This window comes from Podarcis muralis, chromosome 3 (assembly GCF_964188315.1).
Source record: "Podarcis muralis chromosome 3, rPodMur119.hap1.1, whole genome shotgun sequence".
In the NCBI taxonomy this organism is placed as follows: domain Eukaryota; kingdom Metazoa; phylum Chordata; class Lepidosauria; order Squamata; family Lacertidae; genus Podarcis; species Podarcis muralis.
In genome coordinates this window covers 117,098,136-117,112,365 of record NC_135657.1, presented here as the reverse complement: position 1 = coordinate 117,112,365, position 14,230 = coordinate 117,098,136, and the positions used below count along the sequence as shown (strand labels likewise).

Genomic DNA, 14,230 nt, shown 5'->3' with positions numbered 1-14,230 from the left:
ACTCACTTGAGTAAACATTAAACTGAAAGGCATATCATCCAATGTACAGCTTTGAATAGTTGTGGAGAAGAAAAAAATCAGAGGGATTGTTTAATGATTTGCTAGAGACATTACGTAACATAATATATGGGTGGCTCACTGCAGTTGGTAGACACTGTTGTTGACCAAACTGCTCTGTAGCTTTGTTGTTTTTGTAGAAGTCTTTTAGACCGTGTCGGCCTTTGGCTTGCCAGGTTTTTATCTGAAGGTTTCTGCTTTTTTTCTGTTTGGCTCCGGAGGCCTCCAGGCCTTGAAGCTCTACTCAGCTATCGGTGGGATGCTACCAGTCCCAGCAGGGTCGAGGCCACTGGGAGGCGGCTTGGGGCTCTTCACAGCCTCCTCGGTTGTCGCATTGGGCACCCCTGGTTACCCCCAAATCATGGTGCTGATGGCGGTGCAGGTACCATCCAGACAACGCCATTGGTGCTTGTGGTCCTCAGAAGCTCCATGCTGACCTTGGCGCTTGCCATCTTGCCTCACCGGAAGTCCATACTGGAGCACTTTGAAACATCCATCCCTGAATGCAGTTCAATGATTACTCCAAAGAATTTCAGAATGCTGCCCTTTACACCCATTATAACAGATTAATTTATACATAATCTGGGTGACATGTCTGCAGCCAGGTTCAAGAGAATTTGAATCTGTTCTGGGAGGCAACAGTTTTTGGAAGTAAGCACCACTCAATTGAGTAAACATTAAACTGAAAGGCAAATCATCCCATGTACAGATTTTAATAGTTGTGGAGAAGAAGAAAAAAATCAGAGGGGCAAATCTGAACACATTTCCATTTTACTGGATGGTTTAATGATTTGCTAGAGACAGAACCTAGCATAATATATATGCTGCTCACTGCAGTTGCAAGACATTGTTCTTCACCAAATTGCACTGTAGCTTTCATTATAACCACTACCCCAAATAATTGCTTGCAAAAACGAAATGGATTGGACAGAGCCGATTCCAGCGTTGTTCCTCTTTATCCTTATGATTTCCTTTGTTTTGAAACTGGGCACTTTCTGGAACAAGGGCTCCCAAAATCTTCCACCAGGACCAAGGCCTTTACCTCTCATTGGGAATCTCCACATCATGGATCTCAAGAGGCCTCACAGAACCATGTTAAAGGTAAAGCTTCCAGTTCTTTCCATGGCAAGACTAAAGGATACTGGGGCAGCCCAGTCAGCAGAGCGGGGTATTAATAATAATAATAATAATAATAATAATAATAATAATAATAATAATAATACATTTTGTTCTTTTACAACCTATAAATATCATCTCCCCTTTTTATGCTACAGAACCTCCTATTATCTTTCCCAATAAATAGTCATAGGACCTAGTTGCAATTTATAACTAGTAATTTGAACAAGGTGTCTGGGGGTGTCTGGTGTCAAAACCCGTTTGACTCTGCCTCCATTTTCAAGGATGCAAAAGTGCCAATCAAACATGATCAAACACCAAACTTTAAAACTTACTTTAAAAGGACCGCCTTCAGGTGTCTTCTAAAAGTCAGATAGTTGTTTATTTCCTTGACATCTGATGGGAGGGCATTCCACAGGGCGGGCATCACTACCAAGAAGGCCCTCTGCTTGGTTCCCTGTAACCTCACTTCTCGCAGTGAGGGAACCACTAGAAGGCCCTCAGAGCTGGATCTCAGTGTCCGGGCTCAATGATGGGGGTGGAGACGCTCCTTCAGGTATACTGGGCCAAGGCCGGTTGGGGCTTGAAAGGTCACCACCAACACTTTGAATTGCGCTTAAAATGTGCTGGTAGCCAATATTGGTCTTTATGGGCCGGTGTTATATGGTCTCGGCAGCCACTCCCAGTAACCAGTCTAGCTGCTGCATTCTGGATTAGTTGCAGTTTCTCGGTCACCTTCAAATGTAGCCCCACATAGAGCGTATTGCAGTAGTCCAAGCGGGAGATAACTAGAGCATGCACCGCTCTGGCGAGGCAGTCTGCGGGCAGTCTGCAGGCGGGTAGGGTCTCAGCCTGCGTACCAGATGGAGCTGGTAGACAGCTGCCCTGGACAAAGAATTGACCTGTGCCTTCATGGGCAGCTGTGAGTCCAAAATTACTCCAAGGCTGCGCACCTGTTCCTTCCAGGGCACAGTTACCCCATTCAGGACGAGGGAGTCCTCCACACCTGCCCACCCCCTGTCCCCGCAAAACAGTACTTCTGTCTTGTCAGGATTCAGCCTCAATTCAGCCACCATCTACCTCCAACCACCTCCTGACACTCACACAGGACCTTTACTGTTCTGTTTTAAAAGAGAGGTAGAGCTGGTTTTCATCCGCATACTGATGAACATGTAGCCCCAACCTCCTGATGATCCCTCCCAGCAGCTTCATGTTGATGTTGAAAATAATGGAGGAGAGGATGGAACCCTGAAGCACCCCACAAGTGAGAGCCCAGGGGCACGAACAGTTATCTCCCAACACCACTTTCTGGACACGGTCCAGGAGGAAGGAGCAAAACCACTGTATAGCAGTGTTTCCAGCTCCCAGCCCCTCTAGACAGTCCAGAAGGATGTCATGGTCAATGGTATCAAAGGCCACTGAGAGATCCAGGAGAACTAGGAAACAGCTTTCACCTTTGTCCTTAGCTGGCCGGAGATCACTGGCCCACAGTTTCAGTCCCATGATGAGGCCTGAATCCAAATTGGAAGGGATCCAAATGGTCCGCATCCTCCAGGCGTGCCTGGAGTTGTTCAGCAACCACACACTCAATCACCTTGCCAAAGAATGGAAGATTTGAGACTGGGTAATAGTTCACCATATTAGCTGGATGAAAAGATTTATTTTTTAATAAGTGGCTTTATAACCACCACTTTCAGCGGGTTTGGGAAGGCTCTTTAACAGGGTGAAGCATGCACCACCCCGCAGAGCTTTTATGAGACGAAGGATGAAGGAGACAGGTGGTCAGTTTCACTTGTCCAAGCAGCCTATCCACATCCTTGGAGGTAACAGTTTGGAATTGATCCCATGCAACTTAACTAGACATCCCATGCAACTTGACTCTAGCACTCTCCCACCCCGGCCCTGCTCCCACGGTGGAGTCTACTGAACTGGGTGAAAAGGCTGAGCTGCTGTATCATGAGTCCACCAACTGTTGCTGCTACAGCTATTAGGAGCAAATGTCTTGAAGAGGATTGTGGCATAGACAATGCTCTTTTACTTTATCATTTGGATTCTGTTATTGGAAAAAAACTGATAACAGTCTAACAGTCAAACTGTGCTACTAGATTCTGTGGATTGTATAAAAGAGCCTTTACTCTCAGGTAAATGTGCAAGCTAATGCAGTCTTGGTTCTGCCAGAGATGATTTACATTAATATATTCTTTGGGTATGCCAGAACTCTCTTTCTCACTTTTTCTTCTGTTGAATTCCAGTTGTCCAAGCAATATGGCCCTGTCTTCAGCATCCAAATGGGACCTCGGAAAACTGTGGTGTTGACAGGATATGAGACAGTAAAGGAGGCTCTGGTTAATCACGCGGACGCATTTGCAGACAGGCCCACCTTTGCATTATTTCAAGAGCTTGCAGAAGGCTTTGGTGAGGCACCTCCCTTTCTACTGGAACTGGTAATGCCTGCAAACACACACTGGTCCCACCAGGTGAACACAATCTGTTCCCAAGAAATGGTTCGTAAGATGAGCGTTTGCAAAGCAAGTCAACGAAATCCATTGTTCCCTGTGGGGGAAATCCTTGAGAATTCTTCAACCCACCTCAGTGCCATTGAAATTGACAGTGTATCTGTAGGCAGTAGGCTGAGAATGTGTCACAAAAAGTGTCGCCTGTCAATTTCTGCAGATCAAGCTAAAATGTTAAAAAGAGTGGACCAGGCCAACTTTTTTTGGTCTTGACTTTCAGTGGCTCAGTGGGGCTCTGTTGAAGAAACAAAAATGGAGACCAGTTAAAGCAAACCTTTCCCATTCCCGCTTTCTTCCCAACAGTCATATTGTAGAGCTGGGGGAGAATTGTGAATGATTGTCACATGGAAAAGTAATGCCACACACCAAGGGGAAACTGACTGACCATTTTCCGGCATAGCCTACACAGAGAGGATAAATTAAGAAGGCATAATGTCTGCTCATTGAATACAAAGTAACAAGCTGAGTGCTGCTGGACCACTGTCATCTATTTGTTCTCAGGTCATGCTCTGATGGCACAGCTGCCAGCTACTTTGTCAAAGCTCAGAAGTCTGAGTCTGACTGAGAGAATAGTTGGAATCCAGTCTCAGTTCCATAGAAGAAATGCAGAACATAATTTATTGATTCTTTGTTCAATGGCCATGCAAACATGAAACCTTTCCTCCCATTTTCAGGTGTAAGTCTGTCTAATGGTGAGAACTGGAAAGTGATGCGGCGGTTTGCTTTAAGCACATTACGGGACTACGGAATGGGAAAGAGGACCATAGAGGACAGAATTGTTGAGGAATGCAGTGTTCTGATAAAGAAATTTGAATCTTACGAAGGTGGGTTTCTGTTTTCCTCTGGTGCATAGCTACACTACCATAGTTTAAAGGTGCGAAGACTATTGTGTTACATATTCCTAACTTCCAGAAGCACAGATCCCAGGGTTCCCTGCAATTGGTCTGTTCCTGTAATGTGCAGATTGTACTGCAATAACTCCTGTGACTTCCAAGCATTTCTTAGCCCAGCTATGGCCACATCCAGCAGCACTTAGGTTTAGTTTCTTTGATAAATGAGGTCTACACATAGGGAAGCTGCCAGTGGGGAGTTAAGTCAACAAAGAACAGACTTAAAAACAATGCCCTTTCCATACTTTGAATTTCAACTGAATATTTTTGTTTAACTGTCATGTTTATGTATAGGAAACCCGTTTGAGACCGTCACAATTATGAATGCAGCTGTTTCCAATATTATAGTGGCCATACTACTAGACAAGCGATTTGATTATGAAGATCCCACATACATAAGACTTCTGAAGTTGGTCAATGAAAATATCCGGCTTTTCGGAAGCTCTTCAGTCACGGTAATCTATTTTTTCCATTTAAAGCAAACAAACACTTGATTATAATAACAGTGTATGCAAAGTGGGCAGGGCAACCTGTTTATTGTATACTGTTCAGGATTCACTACAAAACACAGAATGATATTGTGAGAAACCTGGTGGTGATTCAAAATATTTAGAAAACTCACACGGCACAGTCATCCCGTAAATATAATAAAGTCTCTTTTGCACACACGCTTTCTGGCCTCACTGCCATCGGGACTCCAAGGACAAGGAAGAACAAGTGATAGTTGGTTCCATGATGGCTCAGAAGGGGCCTCCAAGGGCAGATCTCCCTCTCTGACGGCAAACCTCCGGAGGAGACCCGTCATAGCCTATTATCCCAGGATTGCACATAAATTACGCTGCCCTGAGGTAGCTCACCTCCCATTCCAAATGCCATTCAATAGTTTTGTTGGTATTTGGGCAACCATGCTTTGAGAGACCCAGCTGAGAGAACTGTACTGAGCTTTCCTAATGTTTTCTTCTTTTTTCACATTTTATCCTTTCAGCTGTATAACATGTTTCCTGCTCTTGGTTTTCTTCTGGGGGCTTATAAGACTGTCATTCAAAACAGAGATGAGCTGTTTGCCTTCATAAATGCCACCTTCATAAAACACCTCAGAGATCTGGATGAAAATGACCAGAGGAGCTTTATTGACTCATTTCTTATCCAACAGCAAGAGGTAACAGAGTCTTTTAAATTGGCCCAGAATAAACGTTGACATTTTCAATTCATCTTTTAAGGGCATATTTGCAAGTTAATGCATAAGGAGTAGTCAGGAAGTCTTATTGCAGAAGGGACCAACATGGCATACTTCCTACCATTTCCCAATCTTCGGCCATTGTTAATGTGTTACCGGTACAGATGTTGCCTGTGTAGGAGCAAAGGTTGCATGCCCACCAGCATTTCTGAAAAAAATCCCCGATCAAGAAAACATGCGAATGGGGGTATATAAAAGAGCTGTTGTGGAGCCCAAAGAGATTGATGGATTTATGTTAAAAGATGACTGGAGGTGACAGAGATTGGATTTAGAAAGTGATATTCTAGTTAACAAATTGAAGGAAGAAAAAACCCCTCACCTCATAGGTTTGAAAAATGACTGGATGAAATTGTAAAAAAGAGAGAGAAATCTTTCCTTTTAAAAAACCCCGAAGTGAAACATCACCAACTAGAAATGAGTTTGGAATGTGGCACTAGGTATGATTTAATGAAGATACAATATGCAAATATTTATGGGCTATTTTACTGTTAAGATTTGTTGGAACCCTTGACAACTCATCATATTGAAACAGAGAAAGGCTGTTTTAGACAGTTGATGAGAACAACAATTAACGAGCTATATTTGGACTTTTTCAGTTGAATAAGGTGAACCCAAGAGGCCTTGGAGTAAAGATTGAAAAATATCATCTAGCAGAATGAAAAAAAGGGCTCGGTGTGGTGAAAATACTGAAAAACACCACACTGCCTGTTGGTGCCATGCATCAACTATTGAATGAACAATTGGAAGAACTTAGAGTGGAGAGGCATTAAATTGTTAATAATGGGGAGCTGCTGCTGAAAAGGCCAATTCTCATGTTGCCACGCTCCGTTGTTCTTGGAGAGGAGCTACAGGAAGAAGCCTCAGATGGATCTGCAGGATCTTGGTCGATTTATATGGGGAGAGGTAGTCTTTGATGTATCGCAGTCCTCAGTTGGCAGTTGGACTAGGACTTAATTAATTTTAAGTATGCTCCTTATGTGAGGCAGGTTACTCCACAGTAGGGAAGCATTTGCTCTTTGGCAATAGGCCAGGCATTTATCCTTCTCCCTCTTAACCACCACAGTTAAGATTCTTCCCTCTTCTCCTTCCTCTCTTCACTCCCCTCTGGCTCCCAGCGGGAAAGGCAGCTATTACAACCAGCAACTCTATCGGTGTTACTCTTCCTGTTGGAAAGTGTGGCAGAAGGGAGTTGCAATCGCGAAAATATGGAGGGCACCACATTATCTATCTCAGTTTAATGAAACAGTTCTAGATGAATATGTGGTTTTTCTGTGTCATTTTTTCCATTTTAGACTATGAGTAAATACATTAAAGACTATGAGTAAGTACATTAAAGAAGTTCACTGAGAACCATATATGTCAGCAGAAAACAACACTTTGTGGTAACCTTTCAGATCTCCACAAGTGTTCACCAGAAATGCTGCCTTCCATGTAGGCAATCATATAATACTGTTGCAGGTTTGTGGGGTCAGTCTGCATGATGCCTGAGCACGTTCCAGCTTGTGGGGATCTTGTACCCAGTAAGGGTTAATTCTGATGGAGGAATCTATTGTTGAATCAGTCAGACAAATTTCTTTGTGAGATGAGGGCTATATACTTGTCATCTAAATACTGCCACTAGTTCCTTTGTCTAAACAAAGGCTGTTGGCTGAGGAGTCAAGCACCACAATTCGCATCAGAGAAGGAGGAGCTGGATTGCCAGGCTTCCCCGACCTCCTCTCTTAGCTGGTAGATGGAGAACAACAGCTGTGACTATGGAGAAGCAAGACATTTTGGGGTCTTGATGCTGAGCCCCTCTATCTTAGGCTCAGGTTGAATATATAGTCATACCTCGGGATAAATACGCTTCAGGATAAGTATTTTCGGGTTGCGCTCTGCGGGAACCCAGAACTAACAGAGTGCATTACTTCCGGGTTTTGCCACTCGAGCATGCGCAGACGGGCAAAATGACATCACACACATGCGCGGAAGCAGCGAAACACGGCCAGCGCATGTGAAGACGCACAGTCGCATCTTATGTTCTGTTCAGGATGCGAACGGGGCTCCAGAACAGATCCCGTTCACATCCCGAGGTACCACTGTATCTTTAAATAAACCCTCTTTCATTATGATAGCATAGTCTGGAAACCTGGAATCTCTCACTGCTCAGCGACTGTGGTGATGTGCAATGATACTTTGGATCATCGGGTCCAGTCAGGTATTCATTTTTATCTTTGCACATGAAATTTTCTCACTCCATTTGTTTTAACCAGTTCATACTCTTTGCAACCCAGGAGAAGAAGAAGAACAAGACGAATGTATATTTCCACAACAAAAACTTAACAGTTATTGTGGCCAACTTATTTGCTGCTGGCACGGAGACCACTGCTACCACACTGCGCTGGGGACTGTTACTAATGATGAAACATCCTGAAATTCAGAGTGAGTGCTTTTCATTGGGTTGCCTCCGATTAGTCTGAGATAGCTTAATTCCAGATATATGTAACTATTAGAGAGAGAAAATATTAATAATTTTCATATCTATCTATCTCACAACAATTATTCAATCATAAGTTTAGCATTTCAACCTGAACTCCCTTCTCCCTCTTTCTGTGATTCTTTACATTTCGTTTCATCTTCCTGTGTACTCCAAATTATCCCAACATATTCTTTTAGATATATATTCCCATATATATCCCATATATATATTGAAACTGCAGGTTTTTATATTAATCCTGCCAATGTCTTAGTATGTTTACAGTTTGTTTGGTAATATTCAATAAAGCATTTCCATTCCTTTCTTTCTTTCTTTTTTAAAAAAGGTTATCTTGATATATTATTCTCATGGTAAGTTTCGTCATTTCTGTGTAGTCCATTAACATCTGTATCCTTTCTACTCTTGTCGGAACCTCTTCTTCCTTCCATTTATTTATGTATAAATATATGGGCAAATAACATTCTTGCAGGTGTGGTTGCATAAATACATAAATTTATATACTGTAGTTCCAATCCCAAAATTTCCAAAAGAAAAGCTTCTGGTTTTTAAAACATCTTAAACATCTTTTTCAGTTCATTTTATATCATTTCCCAGTAAGCTTTAACTTTATTACTAGACCACCACATATCAAAAAGGTACTTTCTTTCTCTTTACGTTTCCAGCACATATTCAAGTTGGATTTATACATTTGAGCCAATCTATTAGGTGCTAGATACCATTTATATAACATTTTCATATAGTTTTCTCTTAAACTATAACATTCTGTAAATTGTATATCTGTTCCCATGCATCCATTTCTATATTATTAATAACTATTGTCCAGAGTATCCTTGAAGATTTCCCTTGTTCGTCCTTTGTCTCCCATTCCAATAAGATCTTATACATTTTAGATATCGCTTTAACATTACAGTTTAACAGGTCTCTTTCTAGTTGTGATTTTCGTTCCCCAACTCCCCGCTTCATATCCCTTTTAAAGACTTCATTCAAATGATGATATTGTAACCATGTTGGTAACATCTCTGATAAACCTTTTAAAAAATTTAATTTACCGGTAAATTCTCCAAAAGTGAAAGCCATAGTGGTGTTTTGGTCTCCAACAGGTTTTTATACTCATCCCATACTCTATACATTTTTTTCCTAATTATATGATTTGTAAAAGCTTTATGTACTTTCACATTTTCATACCTCAAGTAAGTGTGCCAACCAAAAATATTGTCATGACCTTCCAAATCTAAAATATGTGGATTCTTCAATAACAATCATTCCCTCAAACAGTACAGACAAGGTGCTTCATAATATAATCTCCTATGCGGCGGGAAGAAACCTCCTCTCTCTTTCACATCTATCAATATTTTATATTTTATTCTCATTTTTTCTCTTGCCAGATATATTTATAAATATATTTTTGCCATTTGTTGAAACAATCTGTCTTGCTGGTAATAATTGAAATGTCCTATGACCTTTTAAAATGTGGTTTGGGGCGTTTATTGGGTTGTTGTTTTTATTTTGATTATGTATTTTGTGGTTTTATATTTGATTTTATTCTGTGAACCTCTGGATATAGGGCAGTATATAAATTCAATAAATAATAATAAGAAGCATAAACTAAAATAATATCCTCAGTAATACATTCATTTTAATGGTTGATACCCTACCCAGTAATGAAAGTTTCATTCTCCTCCATATTTGCAAATTTATTTTAATATCCTCCCAAGTTTTTAAATAATTATCCTTATACAAGTTTATATTCTTTGCTCTTAACCACACACCCAAATATTTAATCTTCTTTTCACTCTTTAAGATGGATAAACTTTGTAATTTATTTTTAATCTCATCATTCAAATTTTTCACCAGGAGTTTGGTTTTATCTTATTAATTTTAAGACCTGCTATTTCTAAAAAAATAAATAATTATATCTTACAGTGCCTACAGGGTTGACTCTATAGGTTCCTCAACAAATATCAGCACGTTATCTGCAAAAGCTTTTAATTTATATTATTTTATTATTTATTTTTATTATATTATATATAATATATTTATATTGTCTCTGTCCCACTTTTATTCCTTTATTTTCTTGGTTACATCTTATTCTTTGTGCCAAAAATTCTAAAATTGTTATAAACAATGAAGGTGACAGTGGGCAACCATGTCTACTTCCTTTAGTTATTTTACAATTCTCAGTCAATACATTACTTACTGATGGATCAGTATATATTGCCGTAACTCCTTTTTAAAAGTGTCTCCACAAACCATATATTCCAAAGCCTTAAAGATATAAATTCCCAGGAGACGTTGTCAAATGCTTTCTCGCAGTCTAAAAACATTAAAGCTGCCCATTTTTCATTTCTCACTACTAAATATTCTATTACATCAATTATGTTTCTATTATTATCTTTCATTTGTCTTCCCAGCAAAAAATCAGCCTGATCCAGCCTTAATGGATTACCTCTTTTAATATAGTTTTCAACCCATTAGCTAATATGTCTGCAAACAGTTTATAATCGTTATTCAACAACGAAATAGGTCGATAGCTCTTAACCAGCTTTGGATATCTATTTTGCTTATGAATCAAAGTTATGTATGCACTCTTCCGGGATTTGGGTAACTCTCCTACATTCCAAGTTATATTCAAAATATCTTTTAAAGGTTGCATTCGGTAATCTTGTATCATCTGGCCTATGAGACCGCCCTTGAATCCCTGAGGCAAAGGACATTTCACATAGTGACCTGTGATCTTGATCTCATGCAATTTGTGGCCCAGTAGCCGCAGGAATCCAACATGAGTACACCATCCAGATAGCCTCATATCTTAGGAACCTGTCTGTACCAACCTATCAGCATTTATTTACCAAAGCCAGACTAAATGTATTTCCATCGGAAGTGCTAAATCATGAGTAGGCAAACTAAGGCCCGGGGGCCGTATCCGGCCCAATCACCTTCTAAATCCGGCTCGCGGACAGTCCGGGAATCAGCGTGTTTTTACATGAGTGTCTTTTTATTTAAAATGCACCTCTGGGCTATTTGTGGGGCATAGGAATTCATTCATCCCCCCCAAAAAAAATAGTCCGGCCCCCCACAAGGTCTGAGGGACAGTGGATTGGCTCCCTGCTCAAAATGTTTGCTGACCCCTGTGCTAAATGGTTGACTGAGCGGCATCCCTTATCAGAATAGGCTTTGTTTATGTTCTCAGGACATCGATTGCATGACGCATATCTTACTGCATTGTGGCAGTACGACCAACTGATCAAACCCCTACTGGCAAATCTGCTGGGAAAATCTGAAGCCTCCCATGCTAAGTATCTTTTGGATGACAGGTCTAATGATATTACACTGGCCGTGGCAAAGTTTCTTTCGGAAGTTATAAGAAACCAAGATTATCATGCTAGAGACAAAACAAAATGACCCCCTCTGTTGCTCTTTCTTGTGTGGTTGACTGTCTTAACTGTATTTTCTGAAATTGCTCTATGGGACTTTGAACTGCAATAAAGATTTATTATAATACAGTTTTAAACCTATTAGTTAATCTGTCTGCAAACAGTTTATAATTGTTATTCAACAATGAAATTGGTTAATAGCTCTTAACCAGCTTTGGATCTCTATTTTGATTATGAATCAAAGTTATGTTTGTACTCTTCCAGTATTTGGGTAACTCTCCTGTATTCAAAGTTATATTCATAATATCTTTTAAAGGTTGCATCAGGTAATCTTGTAATTTTTTAATAACATATTGCTGAAAGTCCATCAGGTCCACGTGCCTTCTCTAATTTTGCCTATAAATTGCTTGCTGTAATTCCATCATTTTGGTATCTTACGCAGCATGCTGTCTTCTAAATATTTACCCATTTCTTCTAAAACTGCTTTTGTTCATTTTTGAATACAGTGGTACCTCGGGTTACATACACTTCAGGTTACATACGCTTCAGGTTACAGACGAATTAAGTACTTAACCCAAGGTACCACTGTAATTGTTTTGGGTCCAGCTCAGGTTTTATACACATTGCAACTCCTCTCTTTTTTGATATATCAGAAGGTACAAAGTCCTTTCCATGCCTTTTATTTATTAAAATTCTTCTATGTTTCTTCACAATGTGTTTCTTGGAGGCATATAACATCCCAGTTTAACTTCTTTACATGTTCAATTTTCTTGGAGGCATATAACATCCAAGTTTAACTTCTTTACATGTTCAGTTTTATTCATTTGGTCCTATTAGTTAGCCTATTAACATTCCAAGTTAGAATTTTCAAAGCCATCTTGTTCCTTATTTATTTCTCCACCTCTGTTGAATCTTCCACTTTCCAGTTCAAATGCCCTTTCTCCAGCTAATTCTTGCCCATATTTTCTCCAAAGTTTGTCTGGCTCTGTAGGATCCAGAAATCTTTGTTTTCTGCCTTTATATGTACAGTGGTACCTCAAGGTTACATATGCTTCAGTTTCATACGCTTCAGGTTACAGACTCCACTAACCCAGAAATAGTACCTCGGGTTAAGAACTTTGCTTCAGGATGAGAACAGAAATTGTGCAGTGGTGGCGCCCTATTAGCTAAAGTGGTGCTTCAGGTTAAGTACAGTTTCAGGTTAAGAACAGACCTCCAGAACGAATTCAGTTCTTAACCCGAGGTACCACTGTAAATGCTACCGCTTCAGGATATTCCCAGCAGTGATATTTTAATAATTATCCTGGATGCATTTCTCTCCCTCAGTATATCAGGTTATTGATTAAAATGTTTGTCTTATTTTAAAATACCTTTGTCAAATTCTAGAGATTAAATTTGTGAGTCCGGGAAATTGGAGAACCAGTTTATGGCAGTTCTATGCTGCGGAGATTAATATTTTAAGAGGCCAAAGTCAAACAGATTATCTTGGCAGAAAAATGAATGCTTTCATGTATGCTACAACAGCAGCAAGAATACTCATCGCAAAGTACTGGAAGACACAGGATTTACCCACTCTGGAAGAATGGCAGATGAAGATGATAGACTATATGGGACTGGCAGAAATGACCGGCAGAATCCGAGACCAGGGAGAAGAGTCAGTGGAAGAAGATTGGAAGAAATTTAAGGACTATCTACAGAAACATTATAAAATTAATGAATGTTAGAATGATGTCGGATAGAAATTAAGTGGTTTCTGGCTGTAATGTTTTAAGAGAATATGGAGAAAAAAGATTTAGAAACAGGTTAAAAAATTTTTTTTGATAAGGATTTGCTGAATCTATAATTTGAATTGGAATACAAAAAAGGGAGGTGTGAGGAGGTCAGGGAAATAAGTTAATGGAAAATAAGCAATGGAAACTGTGTGTTTTTAATTTTTTTATTTTCCTTTTTTGTATTAATATTGCAAAATTTTAATAAATATCTTATAAAAAAATAAGACAAGAACCTAAAAAAAGAAAAGAAAAGAAAAATGAATGCTTTCTTTTTTTGTTTCCCCCAGTAAAGGTCCAAGAAGAAATTGCAAGGGTTGTTGGATCTTCTCAGCCAAGGATTGAACACCGAACAAAAATGCCTTATACAGATGCCGTGGTCCATGAGATCCAGAGATTTGCTGATATTGTCCCAACCAACTTGCCACATGCCACGGCTACAGATGTTACCCTCAATGGCTACTTCATTCCAAAGGTGATCAGTTTTATTGAACTGCTGCCTACTATTTACAATATATTTTAAGGCTTTCCTGGGAGTAAGCCCATTGGACTTCAGGGTGGGTGACATCTGTGCAGACTTGTATACGATTGCACTGTAAGCAAGCTCTTCAGCGTCATCTTCAACCCGTTAAACAGATTTCAATAGGAGGTTGGAAAAGAAACCATTTCTGATGGGAGATCATGGTTTATATGTTAAAGTTTTTCAAACAAAAGACATTTCTCAAGTGAACTAAAAATCTCATTTTTCCTGCAGTCAGTATTTATTGTACCAGAGGCATATGCTTTATTTTAAAATAG

The 14,230-nt window shown here is 39.8% G+C and overlaps 1 protein-coding gene across 2 annotated transcripts in view; it reads left to right on the top strand.

The window, feature by feature from the left end:
- The first annotated feature begins 291 nt into the window (after positions 1 to 291).
- LOC114593537 (cytochrome P450 2K6-like) overlaps positions 292 to 14,230 on the top strand; it is a 39,663-nt gene continuing 25,724 nt past the window's right edge. The window contains exons 1-7 of one of the 2 annotated variants that reach the window (XM_077926545.1): positions 292 to 1,158; positions 3,426 to 3,588; positions 4,361 to 4,510; positions 4,871 to 5,031; positions 5,562 to 5,735; positions 8,087 to 8,234; positions 13,723 to 13,907. In XM_077926545.1, the coding sequence (XP_077782671.1) occupies positions 976 to 1,158; positions 3,426 to 3,588; positions 4,361 to 4,510; positions 4,871 to 5,031; positions 5,562 to 5,735; positions 8,087 to 8,234; positions 13,723 to 13,907 (1,164 nt within the window). In that variant the 5' untranslated portion in view covers positions 292 to 975. The remainder of the gene's footprint in view (positions 1,159 to 3,425; positions 3,589 to 4,360; positions 4,511 to 4,870; positions 5,032 to 5,561; positions 5,736 to 8,086; positions 8,235 to 13,722; positions 13,908 to 14,230) is intronic. The other variant, XM_077926544.1, reaches the window with a different exon arrangement.